Below are 14,140 nucleotides of genomic sequence, written 5' to 3' on the forward strand. Positions count from 1 at the left end.
ATAATTTTAATCCCATCCTGATCCTGCACCTTCCGTTTCACATATCCCACCCTTGGTTCGCACGTCCATATTACATGCATACATGTTACATGCATACATGTTACATGCATACATGTTACATGCATACATGTTACATGCATACATGTTACATGCATACATACTACATGCATACATACTACATGCATAATTACTACGTACAGACATGTTACATGCACATATACTTACTACAAACAGACATATAAAATGCAATCTTAATTTTGGAGCTTTCGTGACTGCAGGAATTATTCTTTGTTTCTTTCGGTTAAGTCACGTCTAAAGATAAAATAATAAATTAAAATAATAGCGACGTTTCGATTGCAACACAAGCAATCATCATCAGACGTGACTTAACCGAAAGAAACAAAGAATAATTCCTGCAGTCACGAAAGCTCCAAAATTAAGATTGAACCACTTCTACGGGGAAGTTTTAAGCTTATCCTTTTCTCTCTCTGGCTATGTGTTCTCTCTGCCTGTGTCCTCTCTTTGGAATTTTCACACTTACAATTCTAACTTAGCAATCTTTGGGATACGTAATCAACCAGGCTATGCGTTAATTGTGTGTTAACCGACTCTCTGTGTTGTATTACATCACATTTCGATATTTTGCTAGGTTATTTAATTTTCGTGTGCCTTTCTCCTAGTTTTCAGGCTTGCGTGCCCGTGCCGCGTCGTCATCTTGCTTGCAGCAGCGGTGCGTTGCCGTACACTCATTGATGTGCTGGTTTTCTCTGCCCCCTCCCTCTCTCCGTCCCCGCCCCCCCTCTCTATGTTTAAGGGACCGTCACAGGGGCGGCCCCTCTCTTTGTGCCGATGTGTGTCCTCTCTCTGTGTGTCGTTGTGATATCTGTCTGCTTGTATGTCTGTCTATAGTTTTCTAGTTAGTTTTTTGTTGCTATTTCTTTTATGCCTGATGATGATTGCTTGTGTTGCAATCGAAACGTCGCTATTATTTTAATTTATTATTTTATCTTTAGACGTGACTTAACCGAAAGAAACAAAGAATATAAAATGCACATATACTTACTACATACAGACATGTTACATGCATGCATGTTACATACTTACGACCGGAGTGTGATTCGAAGAGGACCACGGAGTGATTCGAATAATTTGAATGCGATTCGAATATCACACTTCAATGTAGGTTGTTCTAATCGAATTACAATTATTCGAATCCCACTATAGTCGTATTAGAATCACACTCTCCACTGTTAGATGAATGTGTGGTAATGGAATTTAATAGCTATTTACAGTATATACACACATTTAAAGAGTATAACAATCACACATTATAACATACATACAATACATACATACAATACATGAATAGAAATATAAACATTTCTATTCATTTTTTAAAACTGAGAATGTGGTTGTCCATGTGGGGACGGAGATCGGTGGAATGTATCGTCTCCGCTGTGTTTCGGAATCCGTGTGATCACCCAGTCACATCGCCTAACTCCAGTCACAGCGCCTTACCGTTCAAAAATAACACTACAAACTAGTGTTATAGTAAACTATAATATTGTGAACTCTAGCAATATAAGCTATGAGCGATACATTATAACGCTATAAAATAACATCATAAACTAGTGTTACAGATTAGAACACCGTACATTGAAGTGTGATATTCGAATCTTGTTCGAATTCTTAGCTTCACACCGTGGTCCTGTCTTTGCCGCTGGCCCCCGAGGTCTCTCCCTGCTGGGCGCCGACTGCAGGGGTCCCGCCCTTCCCCGACCCCTCGCTGGTCTGCGAACAGATGCTGCCGCCGCTGGGCTCATCGCTCGCGGGGTAAGGACTGTCGCCCGACGGTTCACCTCCCTGGTTCGCACCTCCGCGAGTTCGCGAGAGGGGCATGGCTCGTCGCCGGCTTCCGTACGCCTGTAAACACATCGTTGCCTCTCCGCCAATCCAATGCGACGCCTCCCCTCACACAGCCCCGCGCAGCGATCACACGCTCTGAACGGGGGTCAGGGGTCGGAGGGCGAATGACTTTGCTCGCACACGCGCGACCGCCGCGAGCGGGTGATAACGTTCGTTTAAAGGGACCGCGGAACCGGTGTTTACGGTGGGTGTGAGCCCTCACACCGCACAAGTCTCCACGGCGACAGACGGAGCGGGCACCCGTGTTCTCTAACACACGTAAACTGTAACACCTTAAAGATAACATTAAATATGAAACGACTATAAACTAGTTTTTTTTTATATAATTTATAACACCGTAAACGGAGGGACAGAATTAGAATATCTATACTCTTTGGTGCTTTCGGCAAAGTCACATAGGAAGAAATAAATCAAAATGAACATTGTAAAATAAATAAACGGACAAACATTTGTTAAAAATACGTTTTTATTAATCTGCAATAATTTATACGTTAAAACTCCAACCGAATATGTATTATGTTCTATGTTCAAACAGTTACAGTACAATGCAAACCATATCCGTTCCAGGAATACCAAAGTGTTAAAGTATCATTACCCATGATGCTCTAATTAGTTCACCACGTTTGTTCACTGCTCGTCTATGTTGAAGTCAAGGCCATATATCCAACGAACGCGTCATCAATGTACATCCTAAAGTAGATTATTACCATCCAAAAAAAGCTTTATACTTGAAAAAAACCCCGTTTAAAATGTTGAGTAAAGATCTAACTACAGATGCATTCCAACTTTAGCTCAACAGGAAGACTTAAACACTACAATATTGTCCGGAATTGAACCATCTCACAACCACTGCTCATCACACCACTTCACAAAGTAATCCGACAACATCAAAAATCACCACCTGCACGTCAAGAAACTCTCAAACGAACTGTAAAATAAAGGGTCAGAATTACACACAAAAGTACTCAAGACAGCTTAATAGGTATAACCTCATGCAACATTATATTTCATTCACCGCGAGCTCTCGGTTTGATCCTCGAGCCACTCCATGACATCCAGCCATCTTTCGGGATCCAACTTCATGGGATCGAAGGCGGAATTATCTTCAGGAATCATTGCAGCACCTTGAATTTCACCTTTTGATTTCAGCTTCCTATCATCGTGGACCTTCTGATGCCTCTTCCGTTTTGATGACCGTGCAAATGACTTTCCACACACAGTGCACAGGAATGGCTTCTCGCCCGTGTGTGTTCTTTGGTGTCTCTGAAGATGTGATGACTGTGCAAATGTCTTCCCACACACAGGGCACAGGAATGGCTTCTGGCCCGTGTGTATTTTCTGGTGTCTCTGAAGATGTGATGACTTTGCAAATGTCTTCCCACACACAGAGCACAGGAATGGCTTCTCACCCGTGTGTGTTCTCTGATGGTTTTGAAGAGTTGACAAGTGTGCAAATGTCTTCCCACACACAGAACACAGGAATAGCTTCTCGCCCGTGTGTGTTCTCTGTTGACTCTGAAGATGTGATGACTTAGAAAATGTCTTCCCACACACAGGGCACAGGAATGGCTTCTCACGCGTGTGTGTTTTCTTATGATCTTGAAGAGTTGATGACCGTGCAAATGTCTTCCCACACACAGAACACAGGAATAGCTTCTCGCCCGTGTGTGTTCTCTGGTGACTCTGAAGATGTGACGAGTGTGCAAATGTCTTCCCACACACAGAGCACATGAACGTCTTCTCGCCCGTGTGTTCTCTGGTGTCTCTGAAGATGTGATGGCCATGAAAAGGACTTCCCACACACAGAGCAATTGAATGGCTTCTTTCCTCCGTATGCGTGGGGCTGTGGGGAGCGCCTCTGCTCCATGTGAGCGTAGTAACAGTAGCGGTGTAATTGAGTCAAAAGTACGCTATCGGCCGCAAGGATGTGGGAAATGTGAAACATGAAGGTGCAGGATCAGGATGGGATTACAATTATTTGAATAACACTTTGGTGGTATTAGGATTAAGCTGTCCACTGCTGGATGAATGTTCCATCTCAATGGCATCAAATAGCAATATTCAGTATGAATATATAAATAATCGAACAAACCCAATATAAGCCAGTGCAATTATGAATCCTTAAAATTGTAATGACTCCAGACTCAGACTACAGAGGGTTCTTTTATTTAGCCTTTAACGCGGCTTAGGACCCAGGCGTCAAAATATAGCAACGATGACGACGAGACGGCAACCAGCCTCGACCCGAATCCCGGCCAACACAGCCCCGAACCTCGTTTTTCCCCCTCTCTTATTCTCAGCATGAACCTCCGTCCACACTTGGTCCCGCCTTCCCTTCTCGAAATCTCTCAATCCTGTTGTCATCACTTGTCGCTTAGTTGACGCACTGTCTTTACATCACCCACCTCGATGACCTCGACCGGAACCGGCCATGGGCGGACATATCCGATGGCACCTGTGGGCAATACAACAATGCCCTCTCCCTAACCAACCATGGAAGCACGTGCTCCCGCCGGTGTTCTTTTCATTAGCTGCTTGCGCTCTGGTGGGGAAATGTCTTCGTTAGGAATTGTTTTGCAACGTTCAGGTCCAGAATACCGAAGTATACCGGGGATCACCTGTACTTAAAAACACGTAAACTGATAACACTATAAACAATAACACTGAACATTAAACGTCTATAAACTATCAACTGGTTTAATAATTTATACCACCATAAACGGAGGTACGATATTTTAATCTCATTAGAAGTATTAAATCGCACTCTATACATATGTATGTAAATTATCTGTTAAATCGAACCAGGGGTCGGATATGTGAACTGTGGGGGGTACAGGGCAAGAATCGTATTAAATTTCGATTCAAAGCTTTCGTGACTGCAGGGATTTATCTTCTTGGTTCTTTCGGTAAAGTCACGTAGAAGGGAAGTAATAAAATAATAAACATAAAACATAATTAAAATTCAGCCACAACGCAAGCAGCCGTCCTCAGGTGAAGAACAAAACTGGGTTGGAGGGTGGGAGGTTGGAAGAAGAGCGCCTTGACAAAATAATTTGCATATCAAGAGGATTTTGGCATATATATGGTAAATGCGTAGGAGGTGGGCGGGGGGTTTCAAAGTCATATTATGTCCGTGCATTATGCAGGACCAGCAGCATCATGCTACCCCCATCCCCTCCCTTTGATGCTGCTGGTCCTGCATAAAGCACGGGCATAAGTAGTACTAATCACATACCTGCATTTCCCATATCCCCTCCCTTTGATGCTGATAATCCTGCATAATGCACGGGCATAAGTAGTACTAATCACATACCTGCATTTCCCATATCCCCTTCGTTTGATGTTGCTAATCCTGCATAATGCACGGGCATAAGTAGTGCTAATCACATACCTGCATTTACCATGAATATGCTAAATCCCTCTTGATATGCAAATTCCTTTGTCAAGGCGCTCTTCCCTCTCCAACCCAGCTTAAAAATACGCTGCCAAGCCTGGTGGTGTTCATTCAGACGCTGTCTTTCTGACAGACCTGTTCTTCGCCTGAGGTCGGCTGCTTGCGTTGTGGCCGAAACGTCGTGAGAATTATTTTATTATTTTTATTCTTTTATTATTTACATTCTACGTGACTTTACCGAAAGAACCATGAAGATGAATCCCTGCAGTCACGAAAGCTTTAAATAGAAATTTGGTGGAACATGTTTTTTGTCGTTTATTGTGAAATTTCGGTCACAGTTCCTATGATCACTGTTACATTGCTTATGGCTTTATTTTGGTGATTTCAAAAATATTTTTGGTTTAGCCATGTTTGTTGTAGTACGGAGTTAGAATGATGGCTTTAATCTAAGTTGTCTTGTGGTTGTTGTTGTTGTTTGACTGGCATCCCATTGGGATTTTTGCACAGCGTTGGTGTACGGTGCTTTTTTCTGGAATACTTTGCAGTTTTTCCATGGATTTTTCTGTTTGCGCATAGTCACTTTGAGATGTTTTCTAGTTCATGTTTTTTATTTGTTGCGGTTGCACCCGATTCAAGAGCCGAATGGCTCACAGGGCTATACCAAATACATGAAAATGAAATGAAACTGTTAAGGCTATATGGGGGATCTTTCTGTTTGTGTTAGGTGCTCGCTAACAGCACTTGCCCCTACAGTCTGTCCAGGCTATATGGGGGGTCTTTGTCTTAGATGCTCACTAACAGCACTTGCCCCAACATTCTGTGCAGGCTATACGGGGGATCTTTGTGTTTGTGTTAGGTGCTCGCTAACAGCACTTGCCCTGACATTCTGTCCAGTCTACACGGGGGATGTTTGTCTTTGTGTGTTGGGAGCAAGTTTGAGTGGCGTGTAGCCGTGGGAGTTGAACGGGAGCCTGCTGCTACTGACAGTCGTTGACTCCGGTTGGACAGACGCTGATAGACAGACACACACAGACAAGACAGGTGGACAGACACAGACAAGAGGAACACAGAGACAGAGATACAGAGACGACATAAGACACATGCAGAGAGAAACACACAGAGGCGAACAAAGACACAGACGGGCAGAGAGATGTTGAATCGAACTAACTGAACTCGCTCCATTGAAAGAGTTTCCTTGATAATTGCCCATCCCCAGAAGTCGTTCTAGTTTCTATTTATTTCATTGTGTGTGGTGTGAACGTGTAAGCAATGTGGGATATCGATGTACACGGATATGAACAAGATCAGCAGACAACACGTATTTCATCCTCTTTGGTTCTTTCAGTAAAGTCACGTAGGTAAAACAAATAAAATAATAATAAATAAATCACGACGCTTCGATCGCAACACGAGCGATCGTCCTCAGGCGAAAACATCCAGACATTGTCGCGGCAGATGTCACGTGAGCTACGGCACGTGACAAATATGAGGTGAGCCCCCCCCCCCCTCCCGGGGCTCGCCTCGCTCAGCTGAGCATTGTTTCAATGCGGTGGGCTCACGCGAAATTGATTTCTGTAAAACGAAGGTACTTTGAAAACCCACTGGCTATACTCTTTTATATAAGTGTTGTGTCCTTAACTAACCACACGGGGACGTCTGGTTGAGGCAACACGTTAATTATAACTCTTTCGAACTCGGCTCTACACACGACTGAAACACGAAGGGGTACGACCCCTTCCACCCGATAGCCTACGGGAGCGACAGCCTCCCTTCTATCGCAGCCTGCACACTCCGGGCTCTGCCACCCACGGGTCCCTTAGCCCGGCGTTAAGGGAAGACTGGACGACCCGTCCCAGCCAGGGTACTGGAGCTCATTTCTCGTCCGCTACAACCCGGCTCTGGCTAGAGCTGGGGGAGGGTCCCAGAGTGTCTGAGCTCACCTCGGGTCCGCTACAACCCGGCTCTAACAAGAGCCTCGGTTGAGGGTCCCCGGGTGCTGTTCCAGTCTTCAGGTCTTCGGATGTCCTCAGGCTTGAGTTGGTGAACACTGCCCGGTCCGTCCAGAGGGCCGGCCTTTTATCCCCAGGTCGGGATCACCCCTCCCCTCCTGACCCCCCCCCCGTCCCAGAACCTTCTGAAAGATCTTAATGGGCCTTAGGGACGAGTGGGGGGTCAGGGGTATTAGTCTCCGGTCACGGTGGGGGGCCGGGGGTTTAACCTTTGGTCGACCCCTACGCACCTCGCTCTCTCTCGCCTGCTCCCTGTTGACCAGTGCACGTGGTGGCAGGTCAGCTTACAGCGCCTTATTATGGCGCTTACGCACAACTTCGTGACGAACGCTGCACATTCCGTCGCTTTCATGCAGGGGGCGCTGCAAACCTACGTGCCCCCTGCATGAACGACGGAGGGGCAGGGACAGACGTTCGATCGCGTTGGAATCGATCTGCAGACGGCGGTCTTATCGCACGGCCAGCTCTGTGTCGCCTCATCTCGATCCCGCGATCCCAAACAGGTGAAAGTCCGCATCGAACCGAACCCCCAGCAAGGCCATCTACTTCACGACGAGAGAAAATTCACACGAAATATCGTTTTCAATGAATAAGCTTTTAATGAAAAAGTACATTTATCTAATTCAAAACATAATACAATTCAAAGTTGTTTCATTTTCAAACTTCAAAACGGAGCATCGGGAGCTTGCGTGGATGTGTCGCTCGTGTGCAATATTTTTCGTCACTTTACAATCAGCAAGGACAATTTCTCGTCCTAATTCGACAAAATGTATGTCAACACATAATACAAAATTATAATTCGTGTTATAGAGAATGTTCCTCCTTTTCGTGTAACTTTTAATTGGGATGCCTTGTAACTGATTAATGATCCGAGCGTGCTCACTATTTAAAAGACAATGAGTTGCTCCAGAGGCAGACGCTTCTTGAATACACAAAAGTACCCTTTGACCTGTATCACAAGAACAATGAGTCTCACCCGAGTGATCTGTACAGGTTACTTGCAAAACACAAACTTTGTCCTAACATCACTTATTCAATGTTTGACCCTTATAGACAAAATGTTACATGTACACACACCATCAGACAAGTATTCATTCTAAATTATTGACAATCATTTTAACTACTACTATTACGCCATTCAAAACGAATGCTGGTGTCTGGGTCAAAATTGAGCAAATTCCAAACATTACCTACAAACTCCACAACCAAGATGCCACATCAACCATCGCCCTCTACTGACAGGCTCTTGTCTACATGCAGACCGGTGCAGGGCCACCACCTTGTGCCACACAGGGGCAGCTGCTACTTGGGGGTGCTCTTCGAGTGTTTGAAACGAGATACGATACAAAACTCCGAGTTGCCGAGGCGATTAAGTAAGCACCATATAAATGCAATTTATAACAGTGAATGCTTGGGAGCTTATTGGCTCTCGCTCCTGGTTAGAAATCTACCCAACACACAGGTCCACAAAGACTGGCCGCTCTTACCCTGCAGGTTGAACCTAGGAACTGAGTGTTCAACTTCACATTCTTGTCATTAAAGGCCTGTGACAAAGGTGCATCTATTGGAGAACAATCGTCTCAAGCTGACACATCTACCGGGTCTCCATTTGACTTTGTATTGTCTCGGAGGAAGTCCACCCACACCTCCACCTCCACAAACTGCTGGGAGTTGCCTCGCTCTGCCTCACAGTCAGAATTCTCCTCCTGCTTCACGTTGCCTCCATCGATGTGACGGTCCGATTTTGGAGTTGACTCTTCATCTTCACATTTTACCTTCACTTCTTCACTCTTCACCATCACTTCTTCACATTTCACCTTCACCTCCTCATATTTCACCTCGATACCGTTAAAAGTGTCCAAGCTGGGCTTTTCTTCCGGTTCTTGTTTGATGAGGGACGGGCTCATTGCGGCACTTTGATTTTCACAAGCCGATTTCACACTCCACTCCTGGTGGATCTTCTGATGCTTGTGTGTTCTCTGGTGTTTTTGAAGAATTTGTTTAAGTGCAAACGCCATCCCGCACAGAGTGCACCTAAAGGGTTTCTCTACCGTGTGTGTTCTCTGGTGTACTACAAAAGCAGATGGATGTGCAAACGCCTTCCCACACACACTGCACTTGAAGGGTTTCTCTCCCGTATGTGTTCTCTGGTGTTGTACAAGATTAGATGAAACTGAAAACGTCTTCCCACACACACTGCACTTGAAGGGTTTCTCTCCCGTATGTGTTCTCTGGTGTTGTACAAGACTTGATGAAACTGAAAACGTCTTTCCACACACACTGCACTTGAAGGGTTTCTCTCCCGTGTGTGTCCTCTGGTGTATTTGAAGATGTGTTGACTGTGCAAACGCCTTCCCACACACACTGCACTTGAAGGGTTTCTCTCCCGTGTGTGTTCTCTGGTGTGTCACAAGAGTAGATAAATGTGTAAACGCCTTCCCACACACACTGCACTTGACGGGTTTCTCTCCCGTGTGTGTTCTCTGGTGTGCTACAAGAGTAGATGACTGTGAAAATGCCTTCCCACACACACTGCACTTGAAGGGTTTCTCTCCCGTGTGTGTTCTCTGGTGTGTTACAAGAGTAGATAAATGTGTAAACGCCTTCCCACACACACTGCACTTGACGGGTTTCTCTCCCGTGTGTGTTCTCTGGTGTGCTACAAGAGTAGATGACTGTGAAAATGCCTTCCCACACACACTGCACTTGAAGGGTTTCTCTCCTGTGTGAGTTCTCTGGTGCCGTGTAAAATATGCAGTACAATCCGTGCTGTATGCACACCGGTCGCATTGTTGCCTTTTTGCACCGAGCCGTGCCGAGTGTCTTTGCTCCATCAGATCAATTCTGCAGAGGAAGCGACAGCTGCAGACAGAAAAAAAGAATATCCACACCATGTACACATCAGTATCGAGGCATAGAGGAATACATATATACACAGTCACACGTGGCTTACACGTCTATACTTATTCATATATTCATGATATAGTGAAAAAGTGTCCCAAATTAATCACACGGGCTGTTATGGCACACAATGAGAGGGCAAATGGTCATAAACATGCCTGGAAGCCCTCGTATCTTCAAAATGAATGTTAACCCAAAATTCCGAGCACACAATATTGGCTGTCTGGCTTCAAAAGGAATATTTATAAAAGCTAAATTCAGCTGACATAGCAAAGGGTGTTGAAAATAATATTTGTGTTATGCAGAAATGCATAAATTAATGTTCAATTGGAACTTAGAGGTGTGAAGGCAGCCAGGCTCACGATGTCCTTGAATGCTGAGATGAGCAGATCTGACTTCAGCTGCACGTGTGTGCTGTGTTAACTTCTTGACTCCATTCTTACAAAGAGTTCCAGAGGAAAACTAAAATAAACTACTGTTTTGATATAAACTCCACGCTCAATCAAGTTAATTGACTTTACTGCAAATACAAACTTGACACCGTCACACACTCAGAGGCGGAGCCAGGATTTCCAGATAGGGGGGGAAACCCCTCCAGCAATGAAAATAATAGGAGTTGTTAGTAAGGAAGGAGTTGTTAGTAAAGAGTTGTTAGTAAGTAAGGACTTGTCCTATGTTTTTTATTCGACGCGTGAACACCGCCACGTGTCCAGAGTGAACACCGCCACGCGTCCAGAGTGAACACCGCCACGCGTCCGGAGTGAACACCGCCACACGTCCAGAGTGAACACCGCCACGCCTCTAGAGTGAACACCGCCACGTGTCCAGAGTGAACACCACCACGCTGTTGACAAGCCCCACCTTGTTGTTATTGTTGTTGTGGGCAGATCGCTTCTGAAAACAAGAGCGGTACAGCAGCTCAAGCAGGCGTGCCCTGGTAAAAAATGGAAAAAGAACTGTGAATATTAAAAATAAAACAAAGTTACAAAGTAGCGAGCCAGGTGAAGAGAAATTAAAACTTAAGCAAGATACTCTTTGGTTCTTTCGGTAAAGTCACGTAGAATAAATAGATAAATTAAATAATAGTTTCAGTTTCATTTATTTGGTATAGCCCTGTGAGCCATTTGGCTCTTGAATCGGATGCAACCGCAACAAACAAAAAACAAAAACATGAACGAGAAAACATCTTAAAGTGAATATATGACTGTGCAAACATAAAATCTAGGAAAAAACAGCAAAATATTTCACAAAAAGCACCGTACACCAACGCTGTGTGCAAATCGCATACGACGTTTCGATTGCAACACAAGTAATCATCATCAGGTACAAATGAAAAAGAAAACAAACCTAGTAAACTTAGAAATGTAATGCAATACAACACAGAGAGTCGGCTAACATAACAGTCAACACCCCACCTGGTTGATAACGTTCTTCCAAAGATTGCTCAATTTGAGAGAGAGACAAAACACAGACACGGAGACACATTGACAGAGAGATGACACAGAGACATAGAGAGGGAGACACACACACATAGGCACACAGAGAGAGATGACACAGAGACACAGAGAGACACACACATAGAGACACACACACATAGACACACAGAGAAATGACACAGAGACACACAGAAAGAGACACACACATAGACACACAGAGAGATGACACACATAGGCACACAGAGAAACACCGCCTGTGTCGAGGCCTTAGAGAGAGGGGGGCAGAGAGGGGGGGGGTAGAGAGAGGGGGGGTAGAGAGAGGGGGGGGGGTAGAGAGAGGGGGTAGAGAGAGAGGGGGTAGAGAGAGAGGGGGTAGAGAGAGAGGGGGGGTGTAGAGAAATTAGCATGTCAATGCAAGGCCGTAGCCATGGAGTCAACATTGGGGAGGACCAAATCTTCTAGGGGTCTGGGGTCACCTCCCCCCCCAGAAAAATATCTAAATTTGAAAACTCATTTCCTGCCATTTCCTCCCTAAATATTTTTAAGAGTTCACTAACACATGGGATGGACTTTTTTTTATTTGATACAATAATGTCTAATAGTGTATTGTATTACATTGCTATGTTTTTTCTTTTTTACCTTTTCTTGTTTCATAGTGTGTAATGGCAGAGATTAGGGATTCATAAAGTACAACGCAATCATATAAACAGAAATCTATGCATTGTTATATGAAGACAAGTCCAAATTTTGTGGCCGAAGTTTAGCAAATTGTTTTTATTAACATAGCATCGTAATTATTAGTAAAAAAATATTTTTATAGCAATATATTGGGGGGGGGGGGGGAGGGGATTTTGAGCAAATTTGATTATTGGGGGGGATATGTCCCCTCAATATATATTATAATTATTATAACATATTATCATTATTACAACATATTATAATTATTATATATTCTAATTATAATAATATTTAATAATTATTACAACATATTATAATTATTATATATTCTAATTATAATAACATTGAATAATTATTACAACATTATAATTAGGGCCTTGTGTCAATGAGAGATTTGGAGGTTTGGTGACTGCACTTAATCAAACAAACTTCGTAACATTTGAAATGTAATGCAATGCAACACAGAGAGTCGGTCAACACACAATTAACGCATAGTCTGGCTGATTACGTTCTTCCACAGATTGCTAAACTAAGCGAGAGAAGCTACATCATGGGACCTCCTTTGCAAGTACCAAAATATACTAATAGGGGTTTTCCCCTTTTTTTCTGGCAACAAAACTGATACCTTTTGCAAGGAATCATGCTTACATTAACCACAATACTTGCAGTCAAATGCAAACAAAAAACAATACTCTGATCATTTATGCATTGTCTTTGAAATTGATTGGTCCACACCAGAGACAGCTTTCTTTGGAGCCTCGTCTCATATGGTGTTCGACCAGTTTCAGTTTCAAAGACAATGCATAAATGATCAGAGTATTGTTTTTTGTTTGCATTTGACTGCAAGTATTGTGGTTAATGTAAACATGATTCCTTGCAAAAGGTATCAGTTTTGTTGCCAGAAAAAAGGGGAAACCCCCTATTAGTATAAGCGAGAGAATTGAAGCAAACGCGATCAGCCGAGGGCAGGAGACAAGGCCCCGCGTTGTAAAGTTCCAACCTGGACATCGCTTCCATGCTCGCTGCTACTCAATTGACATCCCTACGAGAGAGAGAGCGAGGCTCTACCTCGGTAAACAACAACAACCACCACAACAACCACCACCACATCCACAACCACATCCACCACCACCACCGCAACAACCACCACACAACCACCACCACAACCACCACCACACCGCAACCACCGCCGCAACCACCACCACAACCAACGCCACAACCACCACAATCACCGCAACCACCACCGCAACCACCGCCGCAACCACCACCACAACAACCACCACCACAACAACCACCACCGACGCAACCACCACTACCGCCGCAACCACCACCACAACAACCACAACAACCACCACCACAACAACCACCACCACAACAACCACCACCACCGCCGCAACCACCACCACAACAACCACCACAACAACCACCACCACAACAACCACCACAACAACCAACCACCACCACAACCACCACAACCGCGATGAAAATTTCTCACCTCGGATTTCAGTTCACAGGCCGAGCAGCAACTTCCTGGTCTCTCGCGACGTCACGCGGCAGCAGGAGACATGACGTCACTTGCGGGGTACGATGACGCCTCCCACAATGAGCGGCTCTCAACTCGCGACCGCTTTCACGAATACATTATGTTAATGAGTCGCCAGTTACCGGCCGAGCGGAAATGACGTCACGCTCAAGAGTGCGGTGGTCGGGGGTGGGTGACATGACGTCACTAGAGGCACACCTCTCCCTGGCGTTTGACGCCGATGAGGTCACGCTGAGCGGCGACGTCAGAGAGC

General features: G+C 44.7%; 2 protein-coding genes across 4 annotated transcripts; both read right to left on the reverse strand.

Moving 5' to 3' along the window:
* Positions 1-2,406: 2,406 nt before the first annotated feature.
* LOC144737875 (uncharacterized) lies at positions 2,407-5,020 on the reverse strand. The gene has a single exon (XM_078620763.1). The coding sequence runs from the start codon at positions 3,655-3,657 to the stop codon at positions 2,938-2,940; it is 720 nt and encodes a 239-aa protein (XP_078476889.1). The 5' UTR covers positions 3,658-5,020; the 3' UTR covers positions 2,407-2,937.
* A 2,888-nt stretch (positions 5,021-7,908) lies between these two features.
* LOC144737872 (uncharacterized) lies at positions 7,909-13,931 on the reverse strand. 3 transcript variants are annotated; one of them, XM_078620757.1, is made up of 4 exons: positions 13,840-13,889; positions 11,646-11,932; positions 11,092-11,164; positions 7,909-10,191 (listed from the first exon to the last, which is right to left on the reverse strand). In XM_078620757.1, the coding sequence occupies exons 2-4, from the start codon at positions 11,872-11,874 to the stop codon at positions 8,910-8,912; spliced, it is 1,584 nt and encodes a 527-aa protein (XP_078476883.1). In that variant the 5' UTR covers positions 11,875-11,932; positions 13,840-13,889; the 3' UTR covers positions 7,909-8,909. The 3 variants fall into 3 exon arrangements, with proteins under 3 accessions (XP_078476883.1, XP_078476884.1, XP_078476885.1); XM_078620758.1 differs by having other exon boundaries at positions 11,646-11,920; positions 13,840-13,883; XM_078620759.1 differs by lacking the exon at positions 11,646-11,932 and having other exon boundaries at positions 13,840-13,931.
* Positions 13,932-14,140: the final 209 nt, after the last annotated feature.

Source organism: Lampetra planeri, chromosome 74, assembly GCF_965212315.1.
Source record: "Lampetra planeri chromosome 74, kcLamPlan1.2.h2, whole genome shotgun sequence".
In the NCBI taxonomy this organism is placed as follows: domain Eukaryota; kingdom Metazoa; phylum Chordata; class Hyperoartia; order Petromyzontiformes; family Petromyzontidae; genus Lampetra; species Lampetra planeri.